This window comes from Danio aesculapii, chromosome 4 (genome assembly GCF_903798145.1).
Source record: "Danio aesculapii chromosome 4, fDanAes4.1, whole genome shotgun sequence".
In the NCBI taxonomy this organism is placed as follows: Eukaryota; Metazoa; Chordata; class Actinopteri; order Cypriniformes; family Danionidae; genus Danio; species Danio aesculapii.
Genome location: NC_079438.1, coordinates 50,084,163 through 50,103,648, shown reverse-complemented (window position 1 = coordinate 50,103,648; position 19,486 = coordinate 50,084,163). Strand labels below are relative to the sequence as shown.

At 37.0% G+C, this 19,486-nt stretch overlaps 1 protein-coding gene across 1 annotated transcript in view; it reads left to right on the top strand.

The window, feature by feature from the left end:
- The window catches only part of srgap1b (SLIT-ROBO Rho GTPase activating protein 1b), a 59,357-nt gene extending 39,871 nt beyond the window's left edge, over window positions 1–19,486 (top strand). The window contains exons 7-22 of the mRNA XM_056455983.1: window positions 1,808–2,029; window positions 4,007–4,108; window positions 5,293–5,490; window positions 6,000–6,084; window positions 7,264–7,291; window positions 7,453–7,483; window positions 7,594–7,654; window positions 7,733–7,810; window positions 8,372–8,506; window positions 9,938–10,043; window positions 11,894–12,118; window positions 12,211–12,290; window positions 13,878–14,055; window positions 14,602–14,736; window positions 15,278–15,632; window positions 17,317–19,486. Of these exons, the coding sequence (XP_056311958.1) occupies window positions 1,808–2,029; window positions 4,007–4,108; window positions 5,293–5,490; window positions 6,000–6,084; window positions 7,264–7,291; window positions 7,453–7,483; window positions 7,594–7,654; window positions 7,733–7,810; window positions 8,372–8,506; window positions 9,938–10,043; window positions 11,894–12,118; window positions 12,211–12,290; window positions 13,878–14,055; window positions 14,602–14,736; window positions 15,278–15,632; window positions 17,317–17,715 (2,418 nt within the window). The 3' untranslated portion in view covers window positions 17,716–19,486. The remainder of the gene's footprint in view (window positions 1–1,807; window positions 2,030–4,006; window positions 4,109–5,292; window positions 5,491–5,999; window positions 6,085–7,263; window positions 7,292–7,452; window positions 7,484–7,593; window positions 7,655–7,732; window positions 7,811–8,371; window positions 8,507–9,937; window positions 10,044–11,893; window positions 12,119–12,210; window positions 12,291–13,877; window positions 14,056–14,601; window positions 14,737–15,277; window positions 15,633–17,316) is intronic.

Genomic DNA, 19,486 nt, shown 5'->3' with positions numbered 1-19,486 from the left:
ATAATTCATGCCCAATAATCATATTAGTAATATAATTGAGCCTTAACAGAGCGGTGTCACTTGACTCCACACACAGTAGGGAAAGTAACTGAAAAAATTGACCTGGAAAATTTTGATCAACTATAGGTTCTGAATGTCAATTTCGATTACTTTTCCATTAATCACCTAGCCTTAAAAGCTTTAAAAGTGTTCATTTGTAAAAATTGTTCATTTTCTAGTGCTGGCTGTTAAGTGTTAACATGTTATGTTGATAAAAATGATCAATGGCCTAGCTGGAGTGCGAACTCTGGTCCTCTGGGCTCTGCAATGGTTGGGGAAATTCAAAATAGGACCAAAACAACCCATTAAAATTGTCTTAAGATTGGCAAAGAAAATTCGGGAATTGCAACCAGCTGAACATGGGGGGGGGGGGGGGGGGGGTTAATAAAATAATCGTATTTGTATGTTTTTCTGTCATTCTTAGAGAATTGTCTTGTGTAAGTTATTTTAACATCAATCATGAGTATTGTAATTTTTGCTAGGTAGACAAGAGTTTTAAAAAATTCTGAGTAAAATTCTCTCTGTTAAAGTGTTGAATTTATTCTTCACACTAGAGTCAGGGAACAATCAACTCCCAGTAGTGTAGATCAGAGTTATTTTTTAACTTGATACAGTGTAAATATAACTTATGTATAGTGTTGTACAAGTAACTCTCTTAAGAGTGTTGTTTTACCTCTGAAACTATTGGGACAATATGTTCACTCATTCGGAGTTGACTTTAACTCTGTTAGAGTTGAATTAACACTGTTATTTTTGCAGTGTATGTTTTTTTTTTTTGCAATATATATTGTGATATGAATTCTTTTCCACCAGATGACTTAAATAACTCTCTTTGGAAAGAAATCAGTTTTGAGTGATTGGGATGATTTTGAAGGGGAGGGCATAGGCCAGTCAAAATAATCAATATATCGACTTATCGCTCAACACATGCAATATATATCGCCCATACATAAAAAACAATTCTAGCGACATTTTAAATGAATGTATCAACATGTCCATCTCTACAGAAGGTGTCATTGTCAGTACGGTTAAAAAAAAAAAAAACACTAGTATTTACTATAATTACTTTAGTATATTTTGATGTGGGTGTTTGACAACTGAAAATAGATCTGGTAGCAGACATCACAGCCTCTGTTACTCATTACTTTGCACTTATATGTTAACATTTATTATTATTTATATAGGATATGTGTCTTCACATTCTGATTCCAACACCTAATTATAAAATTGACTATAATTAAATTAAATATTCATAAGAATAAAATATTATGTGTTATTTGAGTGTACTTGCATCGTGATATTATATTGTCATTCTGGCATTATATAATGAGTAGCATAAAGTGATCTAAAAATATCAATAATATTGTTTATCGCAATATATTTTGGGGCAATATATCATACGATATCGTGATAGGCCTAGGAGAGCATCTGTATAACAGAATATATAATAAACAAACCACAAGCATAGATAAATACAATAGAGCAAAGATACAATTGAAAAAAACAGTGCTTTTTGGTTTTCTGGAGAGAAATTGAATTATAAAATAATAAAAAAAAAGCACTGTAGTCTTTATCATTTATATAATTCAATTTTCTAAATAAATAATTTTATTTCCAGATGCTTTAAACTCACTTAAAATGCTTAAACAGACCTTTAAATGCATACAAATAATACACTTTCACTCTATTATGGATAAACTGTGCTTAACCCTGAACCTGCTGAAACTATAGATTTTGTAGCACAATGTGCATGTATGTGTGTTAACAGTGTTGTGATCTCGGCTATCACGCGGGCTTGAGTCGGGCTTTGCGGACCTACCTATCCGCCGAGTACAGTCTGGAAACATCTCGACATGAGGGGCTGGATATTTTGGAGGGGGCCGTGGAAGGGCTGGACCCCGGTAATGACCGGCAGCGCTTTATGGAGACTCACCCGACATCCTTCACTCCTCCTACACGCTTCTCCTTTCAGCCACACATGGGAGACCAGGTCAGACGCCACCTAGTGTCTCAAACCCATACAAGCATACATACGTTCATTAAAAGCATTATTATCTCTGTGTAGAAAATTATGATGTTTGGGCATCTTCATAATTTGTTTGCCCAGCGTAAAAATGTACTGATGAATTCTTCTACATTTGTATTTATTAAGTATCAAAAAGGTGCCGTGTTTTCAGACATGTTTATATTCATTTTTAGATGACACAATACTCAGCTTAGTTTCCATCACCGTGTGTCAATGTATATTTTGAAGTATCACATGAGAAGGAAGTAATGGAAAATTTTGAATGAAAATTCCTTAATTTGCATATGATTTGGCCATCGCTTGGACAAAAAAAAGAGTTCATAGGAATAACGGGAGTTGGCATCTACTGAATAACCTCTGGCATCCATGTGACTAATCAGCTGTCCTCATTAAGCTTGCCTTGTTAACTGTTGGTTGCAGTGTTGGGGAAAGTTACTTTAGAAAGTAATGCATTACAATATTGAGTTACTCCTCCATAGAAGTAACTAGCTATGTTACTTAGCTACTTTTTATAGTAAGTAATGCTTTACTTTTGCGTTACTTTTTCTGACCTGGCTGAAGCTTGATCTATTTCAAAACTTGCAGGATTTTTTCCTTCTTTTTGTTTTAAATAGAGGAGCTCTGCTATTAACAACACACAGTATAACCTTCATTTACCTTGGAAAAAATACATAAATTACATTAAAAAAATGAATGCAGGATAGTGTTGTCTTCAGAGAACTTCCTGACCCCAGAGCTCTACATGACGTATATACAGATTAATGAATGTTTAAAGCAATCCTTTTGCAACTTTTGTACTTTTTTTTTCTCATTGGTGAAGTAAAATCACTGTCCATTCAAATAATAATCTTTCTTTTTTCCTCTAAAATGATGAGAATAATTGAGAAGAGTGAGAATATTTCCATTGCAGAAATGATTAAATATGCTCTAATAGACCCTTTTCACAAAAACGTGATGACGTTTCAACAAGAATCTGCATCTTAAATCTAAAAAAATAAACATGTAAACATTTATAAAACTGAATATAATTTGTATTATATGTTCTTTGCATCAAATTAACAAGAAAAACACCTAATTGATGCTTATGTGTGAGGGTTTTGACATTTTAGTATCTGTGGAAGGGACAGTAAATAAACAGTAAAGTAACCCTTAAATGGCTAGTACACTCAATAAATGAAAATTCTGTCATCATTCACTCTCCCTTAACTTGTTCCAAACCTGTTTTACTTTCTTTATTCTGTTGAACACAACAGAAGATATTTTGAGGAATGCTGAAAACCTGTAACCATCGACTTCCACAGTATTTGTTTTTTCTACTACAAAAGTTAATGGTTACAAGTTTTCAGCATTCTTCAAAATATCTTCTTCTGTGTTCAACGGAAGAAAGGAGCTTAAAGTTTTAAAACCACTTAGGGGAGACTAAATAATGATTAAATTTACATTTTTGAGTGAACTATCCCGATTTATTTCTTAAGATTGTAATATATTACTTTTATATCCAACACTGCTTGAAAAAAAATGCCTAAAAGGCAGAGACTGGAATGAAGTTTTGTTTTTAAAACTATTGTGTTAGGCTTGATGAATTCAGTGTATTCACTTCATTCATTCATTTTCTTTTCGGCTTAGTCCCTTTATTAATCCGGGGTCGCCACAGTGGAATGAACCACCAACTTATCCAGCGCAGGTTTTATGCAGCGGATGGATGCCCTTCCATCTGCAACCCATCTCTGGGAAACATCTACACACTCATACACTAGCCTACCCAATTTACTTATAGCACATGTCTTTGGACTGTGGGGGAAACCGGAGCAGTGTATTCACGTATTTTTGTCCAATAAAAAGAAGGAAACGAAGGACTATAATACTAAAACAAGCTGAAATGATTTGCTTGTTGCCTACCGGTTTCCGTAATGTGTGTATTTATGCATGTTTATATTTCAGGTGAGTCAAATCACAGCACTGCCGCAGGTGCAGGCCGAACTGCTCCTCCGATTCCAGCAGCTGCAGTCGCGCCTCTCCACACTGAAGATCGAAAATGAGGAGGTAAGACACACACACACACACACACACACACACACACACACACACACACACACACACACACACACACACACACACACACGTACACCTTAAACGAACACCTCGGCAGCTGCTATACCCCTACTGAGCATAAAGGATGAGATGACAGGCACACACACCTCCTCCATTTCTCCTTTCCCTTCTCTGTTAGTCATCAGGTATTATATATATACTGTTGAAGTAAGAATTATTAGCCCCCCTGTGTATTTTTGTCCCCAATTTATGTTTAACGGAAACAACACATTTCTAAACATACTAGTTTTAGAAACTCATCTCTAATAACTGATTTATTTTATCTTTGCCATAATTACAGTCCATAATATTTGACTAGACACATTTAAAGGCTTAACTAGGTTAACTAGTTAGGGTATATTTCCGATAAAAAAAAATTAACGTTTACATCCAACCAACCGAGCTAACAAAAAAAAAAACTAGCTTGTTGTAACTTCTTGTTTTCAAACAATCACACACACACTGTAATCAGGATTTGGCTTATATCCATGTAAAGAAGCGAGGATGGAAGACTAAGCGTACGGCGCTCTGTCTCTCCAGTGGAAGCAGACTGCAGTAATACAGCGTTCATCAGCACTTCTGCTCTGTCCTTCACATGCTGAGAGCTGCAGGAAACAGCTGGTCTGCCAACAAGCAGTGATTTAAAAACAACCACACACTCCAGCAGAGGCTGAGACGATGGAAACAATATGTATGAACGTGGCTGAGGAATGTGCTGGTATGCATGTACAGTCGACGTCTAAAGTATTAGCCCTCCTGTGATTTTTCCCAAATGATGTATAACAGAGGAAGAAATTTTCACAGTATTTCCGATAATGTTTTTTCTTCTGGAGAAAGTCTGATTTGTTTTATTTCGGTTAGAATAAAAGCCATTACAACCATTTTAAGGTCAATATTATTAGCCTCCGTAAGCAATGTTTTTCACTATTGTCTACAGAATAAGCCACTGTTATACATTGACTTGCCTAATTACCCTAACTTGCCTAATTAAACTAGTTAAGCCTTTAAGTTGCACTTTAAATACTAGTATCTTGAAAAAAAGTCTAGTAAGAATATTATGCACTGTCATCATGGCAAAGATAATATAGGGGGAAAATATACAGTGGGGGGATAATAATTCTGTGTTTTCTGTGCAGGTGAAAAAGACATCAGAGGCCACACTCAGCACCATCCAGGACATGGTGAACATGGAGGACTACGACGTTTCTGAGAGTTTTCAGCACAGTCGCTCCACTGAGTCTGTCAAATCCAGCGTATCAGACACTTACCTCAGCAAACCCAGCCTGGCCAAGAGACGCGCCAACCAGCAGGAAACAGAGCTCTTCTACTTCACTGTAAATATACACACTCTCCCTCAAAGATATAGTGGCTTTTACTCCTATTTCAGACAAGAAAGAGCTTGATGTTGACGTGTTGAAGTGTGTTTTGACCTGCAAATTCTCAGATTATGTCTGTCTGAGGGATTGGGCGTGGCTAACATACTTAACCACGCCCCTCCAACTGTCAACAAACAGAAATGGTGAGGAGGAGGAGGAGGAGTCTGTTAGGTTGTAATAACTCTCCCGAAACCCTTTTCCTGATCTTTCTGACTGAAATGCGTACTTTACTACATCCAATGAGGTTGCAGTAGAAAAAATAAGCCACGCCCACTGCTTTCTCATTTAATATTCCATTTCTCTAGGAACTGCTCACAATATGGAGAGAAAAAAAACAGTCGCAGCTTCCGGTTCATGCTGACTTTAAACTTAGTTGTTCTACGGCAGGATGAGAGGACCAATGAGATCATTATATTCCACTGTAAGTGGATTATTATTGATCGTGTTCTGTGTTTGTGTTCCTGCAGAAGCTGAAGGAGTATCTAGAAGGCAGTAATCTCATAGCTAAACTCCAAGCCAAACATGACATGCTGAAGAGGAGCATAGCTGAAGGTGAAGTGGCTTGTTCACTCATACATCTACCTGCTTTTCATTCAATCCATCAATCTATCTGTTGTTCAGTTGTTACATCCATCGTTGTATATTTTCCATCCATCCATCCATCTATTTGATGTTCGTTCCATCCATTAATCGAACTATCCATTAGTTATTTCTGTCCTTCCATCTGTTGTTTGTTCCATCCACTGTTGTTCTTTCTATCCACCTATCCATTTATCATTCCTTCTGTCTGTCAATCCATCTATCATCTAATCATTGTTCATTCCATATATCTCTCCATCAGTAATCCATCTGCTGTTTTTTGTTCCATCCATCCATCCATCCATCCACCCACCCTTTAGTCATTCTATTTATCCATTCATTGTTCATTCTATCCATCAATCAATCTATCTGTTGTTCATTCCATAAATCCACCATCATCTTTTCCATTCATCCATCCATCTGTTGTTCATTCCTTCCATCAGTTAGTTTTATCCATCCATCCGCTGTTCATTCCATCCATCAATCCATGAGTCCATCTGTTGTTCATTCTTTCCATAAATCTATCTGTTATTCATTCCTTAAATCCACCATCATCTTTTACATTCATCTATCATTTCATCCATCCATCCATCCTTTGTTCATTCCATCCATCCATTGTTCATTCCATCCATCCGTTGTTCATTCCATTAGTTAGTTTCATCTATCCATCTGTTAATTGGTACATCCCCTCTTTCTTCTTCCTCTCCATGTTCTTTCTATTGATCCATTCATCTTCCATTCTGTCTGTATATCCATCCATCAATTGTTCATTCATTCATTCCCTCCATCTGTCCATCCATTGTTAATTCTGTCCATCCATCCATCCATCCATCCATCCATCTGCTGTTTGTTCCATCATTGTTCTTTTTATTCATCCATCCATCAATTAGTTCCATCTATCCATCTTTTGTTAACTCATTCCATCCATCTATCCTTGATTCATTGTTTGTCCATTTTATCCATAGATTCTCTATTACATATGATGCTATTAAATAAAAAAAAACAAGATAAACATTCTGTCTGCCATTTTAAATGACATAATTATGTGAAAGTGACATCATTATCATCAGTTTTCAGAGCAATGTAGTTTCTGATGACCGAAGACTAGTGAAATAGTATAATTTGGTATTCTAATATAATGTCTGTCCACAGGATACAGAGCAGACATCATGACAACCAGGTACAGTATCTCTCATTATCTGTGTCTGACCTTCTTTAATGCCCTCTTTACATTCGCTGTAAATCACGAGGTTCTCTTGATATTTGTAAAGGCTTTCATGACCTTTCTGAATGCTCAATCCCTTGTTTCACTTGCATTTCTCTCTCTATCCTTCCACTCAGCCGTCGACGAAACTCTCACAGCAGAAACCAGGTAACAATGGGTTTGTTTTCACCTGTACCGATATGCACGTTTCACAAATTTTTCACAACTTCCATGAGATTCTATTTGATTTTTGGATATGTTTTTTTATCTGCACACAGGATTCTGGAAAAGCCATTCCTCTGATTGTAGAAAGCTGCATTCGCTTTATTAATCTATATGGTGAGAAGTGTGATGAGGAATAGAAATAATGAATTCATCAAACATAAATGCATTAATATTGAAATTTCTTTACTTCAGGTCTGCAACACCAGGGTATTTTCCGGGTTTCAGGGTCACAGGTGGAGGTCAATGACATCAAAAACTCTTTTGAGCGAGGTTTGGGGACTCTATCTATGCATAACAGACTTTATTAAATAAAATAATTAAAATAAGCACATAATTATATTGTATTATATTGTATTATGTGCATAATAAATACTGATTAAGTATATACAGTGGATTCAACAGATTTCCTTTTATTTAAGTAAACAAGCTGTAATGTTTTGAATTTAAACAAATGAAATCTATGGTCTATGGAGTATACACTCACCGGCCACATTATTAGGTACACCTGTCCGTTAACGCGTTTCAGAAGACCACACCGGGTGCCACTCATGTCAGCTATTTAGATTCATATCATGAATGTGCAGCTGACAAATCTCCAGTAACTGCGTGATGCTATCATATCGATATGGACCAAAATCTCTGAGGAATATTTTTAGTACCTTGTTGAATCTATACCAAGAAGGATTAAGGCAGTTCTGAAGGCATAAAGGGGTCCAACCTGGTACTAGTAAGATGTACCTAATAAAGTGACCAGTGTGTATATTCCAGAGTTAAATTAAAAAACAAATTCATCACCATGAATATACACTCATCTCAGTGGTTGTTTTCCAGGTAACGATCCGCTGACTGATGAGGAGAATAATCATGACATTAACTCAGTGGCAGGCGTCCTAAAAATGTACTTCCGCAACCTGGACAATCCAATTTTCCCAAAGGAGAAGTTCAACGATCTGATCGCCTGCGTTCGTGAGTCTACCTTCATCATAAATGTGTTCTGATATGGGGCACTGAGATGGGCAGAAGGCTATAAAAATTGGCTTTACGAATTAAAATATTACAAAAAAAATGTACTTTTATTTATAACAAACATTTGCAAACACATCAAAGTTTTATTACAGGTATTTTTGTTAAATATGCTTGTGCTATAATTATTGGCTCCTCTGAATTCCCATGAGCAAAAAAACTAAGTATATTACATTTAATATGTTACTTTTTTGGTATACCTGAGTTACTAGTAACAGAAAACTGTTCATCCATGACTTCATGCTATACATGTAAGGTAAAACAAACTTATTCATCAGAATCTGAAAAAACAAAGCTGTGATTTGCAGCAAAGGGATGAGATTCACCAAATGGCAAAAACACTGAAAATGCCCATTACATCCAAGTAGGTCAATAGTTTAGAAACTGCAGTCAACTGGAAGTGTTATGAATCAGTCTGAATCTTGTCGGATGCTCATCCCGAGGCCTCTAGAGATTGTGCAGCACCATTGATGTGATCCAAGACCTATGAAGAATGATGCCAAGGTCTCCATAATCCTGGACCAGGCCGTATCCTGAGCAGATGCCGTGGCGGTCATGGAGGAGCAGAGGGCATGGGACTGATTCCTGAAAGACCCTGTGACCGACGAGTCTTCGAATTGATCTCGCAGGCCAGCCTGAACACCCGCTGGTGATGTACTCACACCTGCAGTTCTCCATGATGGACGTCCAGCTCTGCACAAGAAGTTTGGCCAGAGGAGAAGTGGTCGAGCCCAACTGAGCCTGGTCCCTCTCGAGGTTTTTTTTTCCTTTGTCAATTGAAGTTTTGTTCCTCGTCACTCTTGCCACTGGCTTACTTAGTTTGGGACTTATGGAGCTGCGCATTGTTGGATTTGCTCTTCACTGTTTGGACTTTCAGCAGTGAAAATTAAACCACACTGAACTGAGCTAAACTGAACTTAAACTCTGAAAACTGCATTGACACAGCTTCAGTTTACTAGAATTTCTATGTTAAGTTGCTTTGACACAATCTACATTGTGAAAGCGCTATAGAAACACCAAGTTTTAAGGACGATGGTAAGGGTGGCTAAAAATCTTAGCCAAGTTAGCCAAAAACTACAACTCGACACACAAAGACTTTTTTCCACTAGTTATTTGCTCATTTACCAAGGGTGCCAATATTAATGGCAGGCACTGTGTGCATATGTGTGTGTATGAGGTATGATGAAGGAAGGAAAGGTGTGTATTTTGAGAAGTGTTCAGGAAAGGACAGGGTGTAAAGTACTTGAGTTTCCTGGGGAATTTGGACAGCTGGTGTCCTTTCATGTGTCTGTACAAGAGCATGTCTACTGGAGCACATGGGACCTTTCTGAATGTGTGTGTGTGTGTGTGTATGTGTTGATGTGTGTTAAACAGGAACTGAGAGTTTGTATGAGCGTGCCCTCTCCATCCGCAAGATCCTCACCACAATGCCACGGCCAACACTGGTGCTCATGCGATACCTGTTTGCATTCCTCAACCAGTGAGTATTCAACACACATTCAGATCGCTGTTCAGATGAGGAACATATACTGTGTGCTTAAGTTGTGATGTATGTTGTAATGGTGTTTCTATGTCTAATGCTGTACTCATTTTGATTGAGAAATTCTGTTTAGCCATATCACACATTAAATTGAATAATGGATTTGACACCAATATTTTAATTATTACATTCATATTAAATACCATTTACAGTTACTACACAAAAATATGAAGAGTTCAAGTGAATACGTTTATTCATAAATCGTGTTTTTTGCTCTTCATGTGTTGAAACTAAACTAAGATCCCTTACAGATGGATATCTACTTAATTTTTGTGTATAGAGAAATATAGCAGCGGCATGCTAATTATTACTATCAAAGTTACCTCTGTTAGAAATGTGGTAATTCATGCTAAAAAATGCTAGAAAGCTAATGCTAATTTCATTTGATAAGATGCTACAAACATTCTAGCAACATCAACCTGTTAGAAACTCAACAGCCAGATGCTAATCTATACTGAAAAATGTTAACAATCAACGCACAGTAAAACATGCTAACAACAAACCATTTTAAAAACATGTTAATTAGGCCAAACATGTCAGTGTGCTTGACAAACTAGCTAATAATGCTAACAGTGTGGTAAAACATGTCTACTTGCTAAAACATTAGAAACATGTAAACAGTAAGCTAGCATTCGAAATCTTTCAAGCAGTAATTTTAAGCTACATCTATTCAAAACTGTCAGACCTTTCTTTACCTATCTTGCATCTAGCCTAGGTAAAAAATGCTAACAACAGTAAATCATGTTTGTGCCAACAGATTATTAATTTTGTTAGCAGAACGTGACCATTGTTAAATCACATATAATGTCTAAAACATGTTAAATAATGCTAACAATGTGGTAAACAAAGAAAACTTAACATGTTAACTTGCTAAAACATTAGAAACATGTAAACCGTAAGCTAGCTTTCGAAAACTTTCAAACGGTAAATATAAGTTACATCCATTCAAGACTGTCAGACCTTTCTTTATCTATTTTGCATCTAGCCTAAATGCTAACAACGGTAAATCATGTTTATAAGTGCTAGCAGATTATTAATTCTTGTTAGCAGAATGTGACCATTGTTAAATCATATATAATGTTTAAAACATGTTAAATAATGCTAACAATGTGGTAACCAAAGAAAACTTAACATGTTATCTTGCTAAAACATTAGAAACATGTAAACAGTAAGCTAGCTTTTTTTAAACCGTATATATAACCTACATTCATTTAAGACTGTCAGACGTGACCATTGTTAAATCAGGTTAACAATAATGTTTAAAACATGTTAAATAACGCTAACAATGTGGTAACCAAAAAAACGTTACATGTTAACTTGTTAAAACATTAGAAACATGTAAACCGTAAGCTAGCATTCGAAAACATGCTAACACATGCTAATGTATTTCTATCTTTTCCATCATAAGACAGATAAAACAGCTCTAATTTTTCAATAAGTCTTCGAATATCCTCAAAGGAATGTTTTTAAACTACTGAGTGTTCATCAATATTAGTACTCGCACATGAATACAATTCACTTCACTCAGCCTCAAAGCTCAAGTGTCTCGTTGAATAAGAGAAATGCGGCTAAACTAGGCATCCATTTTCACACCGGAAATTAAATCCTCTCCACCTCTGTGCGGTGAGAGGCAGACAGAGGGAGGTGTTGCTGAAGGTGCAAAGAGAAAAGGTGCGATGTGGAATTTATGACTCGCATGCACACAAATAACAGAGGCTTATGATTGAGAATGCATAATTAAAGCTGGGAATTTCAACCAATGCATCTTGGGTTTATTTTCCCATTCACAGTTTGTCCCAGTACAGCGACGAGAACATGATGGACCCTGGAAACCTGGCCATTTGCTTTGGGCCCACTTTAATGCCCACTCCGGACCTCCTGGACCAGGTCTCCTGTCAGGCCCATGTCAACGAGATTGTCAAAACCATCATCATTCACCATGAAACCATCTTCCCTGACACCAAAGAGCTGGAGGGACCCGTCTATGAGAAGTGCATGAGCAACACTGAGTACTGGTGAGGCTCTGTGACTCCCATGTTCAAGTTTGCGTGGTTTAAAGAATGTTGGAGTATGATTAATAATTGTTTGATGTCATCTGTGTTTAAAGTGAAAGTCCGTACAGTGAACCTGGAGCGTTTGAGGAGGGGGAGCAGGATGGAGGGACGGAAACACAGACGAGTGAGGAGGGTAATTAGCATCAGTGCATATAATCACCCATTATTATCACTGATCTATTATTTAAGCTGCTGCTTTTACTTCCAATTTTTTAACGCATGTCCATTTCCACATTTCCACCACATTTAAGGTACAACTGCCAAACCTTAAATCAGTGTTTCTCAACCACGTTCCTGGAGGACCACCAACACTGCATGTTTTGGATGCCTTCATTGTCTATCACACCCATTACAGGTCTTTCAGCCTCGACTAATGAGCTGATGATCTGAATCAGGTGTGTTTAATTAAGGAGACCTGGGAAATGTGCAGCGCAGGTGGTCCTCCAGGAATGTGGTTGAGAAACACTGCCTTAGATAATTAAACAGATAAAAAAAGCTACTAAAAATGCCATTGACTTCTAATTGAAAACGTTCAAGCAGTAAACATAAGCTACATCCATTCATGACCATCAGACCTTTATTTATTTATCTTTCTTGCAACTAGCCAATGTAACAAAATGCTAACAACATGGTACATCATATTTATTAGTGCTTGCAAATTCTTAATTCTTGTTAGCAGAATGTGACTGTTGTTAAATCACATTAACAATAATGTCTAAGACATGTTGAATAATGCTAACAGTGTGCTAACCAAAAAAACTTAAGTGTATGTTAGCAAAATTGTCAACTTTAGCAATGTTAACCATGCAAAAAACATGATACCATCATGCTGACTATTACTAATTATGTTAGAAATGTAGTAATTCATGCTAACATTGACAAACATGAAAGATAACATGCTAATTCCTGTTGACAAAATGCTACAGATATTTCAACAACATTAACCTGCTGAAAACACAACAACATGCTAATGCCAGCTCATTCAATCGGTACACATAACAAAACATGCTAAAAATAAAAGTTTTTAAAACAGGTTACATTCAGTTAAATTATATTAACAGTGTGAAACATGTTAAAAATGCTAACAATGTGGGAACCAAAAAGCTTAACGTATGTTAGCAAAATTTGTTAACTAATTACCACGGATTATGTTAACCATGTTAATGCTACAGACATTTTAGCAACATTGCCCTGTTAGAAATACATCTGCAACATGCTAATTCATGCTAAAACATGTTAACATGCCAGTTCATTTAATTAATATACACAACAAAACATGCTAAAAATACGTTTTTAAGAACAGGGTAATTCAGTCAAATGTGTCGATGTGTCAAGCTAATTGGATCGTGCTAACAGTGTACTAAAACATCCTAGAAACATGTTATTAACTTGCTAAAATGTTAAAAACATGTAAACGGCTAGCAATGTTAAAACAATATACTAAAACAAGGTAGCAAATAATTAAAACATTGTAAAATATGCAAGAAACATGCTAACAATGTGTTAAATGTTGATATTAAATAAGCTAAGGTTGAAACATACTAGAAATGTGCTAATACAAGCTAACAATAGGTTAAGTTTTTTTTTTTTAGGTTTGAGCTATTTTTCACGTTTAGGGTAGGCTTTCACTAAGCCATCATCATATTTTCACTACAAACTTTACATTGTTGCTTTTTATTGTTTACTTAATCAGAAAATGCTGACTGTCTGTGTGTTTCAGAGGGTGAGCCTGTGGAGGCGATTGCCAAGTTTGACTATGTGGGCCGTTCGGGACGGGAGCTCACCTTTAAGAAAGGCTCCACTCTGCTGCTCTTCCAGAGGGCATCTGAAGACTGGTGGGAGGGACGTCACAACGGCACTGATGGGCTTATACCTCACCAATACGTCACGCTGCAGGAGTGAGTCCACACGCTTCAACAACGCTTCCACCAAAATTCAAGATTTAGATATGGGTGTGCTGTAAATCAAAATCAAAATGGTGTCTTTTACACAATGTGATACTTTTTAATCATATATATCCCACTGGTACTCGTTGAAAAACACAAAAATATAATGTTATTGCATTTTAATACTAGTGTGTATGTGTGTGTATGTATGTATGTATGTATGTATGTATGTATGTATGTATGTGTATATATATATATATATATATATATATATATATATATATATATATATATATATATATATATATATATATATATATATATATCATATTGTATATTAGTTGTTATTAATTCCAGGTAATGTTACTGGAATGTATTTTCCTTATTTCTGATGAGTTGATACCAATTTTATTTATCTATGTACTTACAATGACTGTAATTATTGTTGTTTTGCTTTTTTGTACAGAATTTAGTCCTACTTGTGCGCCAGATGTGCTAACTGAATTTCATAATAGAACTTTTTTTAAGTAAATGAATACCTCAATGTTCATATTTTAGGGATGAGGCCATGTCAGACACTCTGAGCCAGAAAACAGACAGTGAGGCCAGCACTACTCCTTCAGATGAAGTGAGCTCCAGACGCTCTCTGACGTCTCCTACTGAACCCAGAATACCTGAGACCTTCATCAGCCGGTAAAACACACACACAGATACAAATACTCATAAACACTGTAAAAAAATACACACACAGGCACTCTCTCTCACACACATGGCAAATTTCATTTGGCGCCAGTTTATTAGGAAGTGGCCATTTTTGCAAACTCTACTGTTTTGTTATTCCAGTTTTGCATGTAAATCTAATTTGCATCTATACATCTACTGGCTGACTCCGATTTGAACCTGTAAGGTTTTAATCCTCTACTGGTCATGTTTGCTTGTTTTGTTGTTTCTGGCATGTTAGAGTTGTGTGTAAAGGCTCCACCCTCCTCTGGAGAGCAGTAGCTCATTTGCATTTAAAGGGACACACACAAAAACATATTGTTGAGTTCATCTGGAGTGTTAGAGTTGCGTGTAAAGGCTCCACCCTCTTTTATAAAAGCAGCAGCTCATTTGCATTTAAAGGGAAACACACACACACACACACAAACATAGAGCCAACTAAAATCAGCTAATTTGACAAGCTACAATAAATGATTTGTAATTTACTTTATTACAACCTCTCTCCTCTGTTCAGACACCGGAAGCGGACTGAAGCCCTCCTACGTCGCGTCCCGGGACGTCTGAGCGATAATCACTGCCATGGAAATGGACTGGAACGCAGTTCTCCTCCAGTAACGGTGACTGTAACGGGTCATTTCAGTCCGCGGGAGCTGCTGCGGGGGAACAGCTGTGCGCTGGACAGTCCTGAGCACCACAGACGCACAGGACTCAATGGTTCCTCCAATGGGAACATCACCTCCAGCATCAGCCGACACGAGTCCCTGCGCAGAGAGCGAGAGAGTCCACCAATACGCCAATCTCCTTCCGCTCTGCACTGCGGGATACCCATTCAACGCTCTCAGACGCTCAACCCGCACACCATGGCACAGGTACTGTATGTTCAAAAGCTGACATCTAAATAGATGTGTCAGTCTCAAAATTAAAAGGGAACAAAATTTCTTATTGAACTTGAAAGCTTTGTGTAGGACAGTTCAGATTCATTGCATTTAATGATTTAATGACAATCATCTTTCACTGAAATTCTAATTTAAATCATTATTCAGTCATAAAGGGGTTCAATACATATTTAATGCCCTTATAATTTTGTTAAAAATTATTAAAATATTTGATTTGATATAAATAAAAATAGTGAATTAACATTAACCCGCACACCATGGCACAGGTTTGTTTCAAAAGCTGGCATCAAAATGAATGTTTCAGTTTCAGACTCAAAATTAAAAATGAATTAACCATACTGTAAAATCTAAAATATATATTTTATTACAGTTATAATGTGATAAACATAATATGAAATATTGTTATTGTATAGTTAATCCATTTAGTCTTTTTTACATTTTTAAATTGATAAAATGATTATTTGACTGATTACTAATGACAACAGAATGGAGGAATAATAATATTTTATTATTATAATACTGCATATATGAATATAAATAATTAAATAAATAAATAAAGATATATAAATATATATATATATACACACACACATATATACACACAGTTGATGTCAGAATTATTAGCCCCCCTTTTGATTTATTTTTTATTTTATTTTTGTCTTTTATAAATATTTTTCAAATGATGTTTAACAGAGAAAGGAAATTTCCACAGTATGTCTGATAATATTTTCATTCTAGAAAAAGTCTTTTGTTTTATTTCGGCTAGAATAAAAGCAGTTTTTATATTTTTAAAAACCATTTTAGATTTTTTTAGATGGTCTACAGAACAAACCATCAAAAACTTGCCTAATTACCAAATAAATATTAATATAAAAATAACCAAATAAATATAAACACTAAATAAAACCTTATTGATACCAATATTTATGTAGTGACTGTATTATCGATTGATGGATTTGAATTATGTATTAAGTTTATGTATTTAAGTTTATTTGGTTCACCCAAATCCATACTCAGTTAACAGTGTAATCAGGGTGCGAATTATACATTGACGATCGGGGGGGTCAACTTTTTCCGTGATTTAGTTTGTGTAATACATGCTTCAGTGAATTAAATATATGTATTTATTGTTATATTTAAAAGTATTAACAAAACATGTTGAATTTTCAGTGTTTTGAGGGATATTTAGTGTATTGTGACCAACAGTAATCTCCGATTCGTTATTTCAGAGGTTGCTGTAGGTCAAAGTTTAATTTGACTTTACTTTTAGAAAACACAAACACCTATTTTACAAGAGAAGTGTCTAGTGAACACTTGCAATGTCTATTGGTCCTCTAGATCTGCCGGCTTCAGACTGATAGGCATGATTAAGCATTCACATTGGTATGAACCATTATAGGAGTGGTCAAATGTATTGCTTGCATTTTATTATATAAACTATTAATATTATTATTTAAGATACAGATCAGAGAAAGCAGTTTCTCACTATTAAAGTGCCGACCCCACCATACAACTTGTTTTGACGTCCTTCAGGGTGGATCAAGTGTTAACTAGGGGGGTCAATCCCCCCCAAACCCCCTATAATTCGCACCCTGAGTGTAATCCTCAGAAAGTTAGTAATACCCATACAGTTTACTCTCTTTCGCTCTCTCTCCAGGACATCGAGGAGACCATGAGCCTGGCCCTGAACGAGCTGCGTGAGCTGGAAAGGCAGAATGGCAAAACCGCAGCTCCTGACCTGGTGCTGGACACCCTGGAGCAGGTGAAAAGCAGCCCATCCTGCCCGTCTGGCTCCACACCATCCAGCCTGTCCAGTCCGTCCGACTCCCCAAGCCCCCTAAGCCCCATCAGCCCGCTTCCTCCTCTCCCCCCACTTCCCGGCCCTTCGTCCCGCCGCACAAATGATCTAGTGGCCACCTTCAAACCCATCGCCTCGCCCCGTATGGGTGTAACCCTCCGCCCACCAGCTTTACGCCCCAAACCGCCTATTCTCCCCAAGGCCAACCCTCCGCCTTCCCAGCAGCCCCAAAATCCAGACAAATCCGGCACTATGTAAAAAAACCAATGGGTCCAACTGAGGGAAACAGGGTTTAAGACTTGAAGACTTGCTTGAAGAACGCAAAACAGGGTGTTAATCTCTTAATAATGACATGATTGTACGGCCGATAGCTAGTTGAGCGGTCTGATAGCGTTTAGTCTACGATATTATATCCATAAATGTGTTGTCAGGGTGGTGTGCGTGCGTGTGCGTGTGTGCGTATTCTCAAAGTGAATAGGACTTTAATGTGTCTGTGTGTAGATACTTTTACGAGGAACACATTCAGAGACCGCGACATTCAGAGAGACTGCCAGTACAGGAAGTACCATCGTCTTTTTTTGGGATACAATTCGAGTCGGTGCAATGTGCTTTGATTTGTTAGGCCTTACTACCACGCGAGGGATGTAGAGAATCTTATAAGTTGCTGCTGCTTTCTTTGATTCGAGTTACAGGACTAATGGTGCCTCTTGGGAAAAGGGTATTTTCACTTGTTTGTTTGGAAAGTTGAGGGGAATGTAATATTTTTATGATTTTTTTTGGTTTTTCCAGCCATGCACCTAGCCTTTCCTATGAGGAATGAAGAACACAGAATGTATTTCATGAATGTTACACTTTTTTTCCCTGTCGTCACTCGAAAAACACCACGCTGAGCCTTGATCACCAGATAAACCTCCCCCTTTACCGTGGAAACCAAACCCTGAAGCCTGATTGGACGACGTGGGAGGGATGGAACTATTCTAAGAGCAAACGTGAACTAAGCTTTGAGACATCGTGGTGAAAACACAAGAGATTCATAAATGGGGAGGGATATGACAAAGGTTTGTGGAAAACATGCAAGGCCACGCCCCTCCCTCAGGTCGTTCCAGTACAATTTCCACTGCTGCTTCACTGATGGACAATAATGGTGTTTGATTCTTTATTATTTTATTTTTTTTAATGTCCCCTGTGCTTCCAGTGTATGTGTGTTTGTATGAAATTGTCAACGGCAGACTCTTTGGAGCACACTAACCAAACATGGCTCTCTTGTGTGTGAGTGTGTGTATGTGGGGGGTTTTGCATGATGAAGTGCGGTTAAAGTAGTGCAGAGCACTAGCTGATGGATAATTCATGCTTGTACAAGACAACTTAAGTGTTTGAGTGAGCGCAAGAGAGTTAGAAAGAGTGCTCTGCACTTGTAGACAAGATAGTATGTGTGTGTATGAGTGTGTGTGTGTGTAAATATGCATGAAGGTGAGTTGTTTTATGACCAAACTGCCTTGGTTCACTTTTTTTTTATACACTAACAATTTTTTTTGGACTGCTGCTCTTCTTTTTTTCTACCTGTATTTTTTTACCTACTGTATAGGAAGCTTCATTTCTTACTGGTGCTCTTTCATATGACTACATCTGCTTATTGTATCTGATGCCCACCTTTTGTCCCTTTTTACATATATAGGTAATCACAACCCCACACACACACTAACACACACACATACTGCGTTCACATGAAAGTGCCTTTCAGGATGCATGTTGAATGCAGGAGCCTGGTCTGCCAAGGGTGTGTGCTCCAGTCGCTCTCTGAAGAGTCGTTCCCCAAATTAAATAATATTATTAATGATAATAATAATAACCCTAGAGCTCTTTCCAGATATTTAACAACCCGAACGAATATTAAATATGTACATTTAATCCATTGTGATGTCGCACTTTCATGTATAGGACTGTATTGGCATGTAGCATTAAATCATGTTCCAGTGCATTTTAAAATGTGTCGAAAACTGAATGTCTTTGAAATAAAGGAAAGTTGATA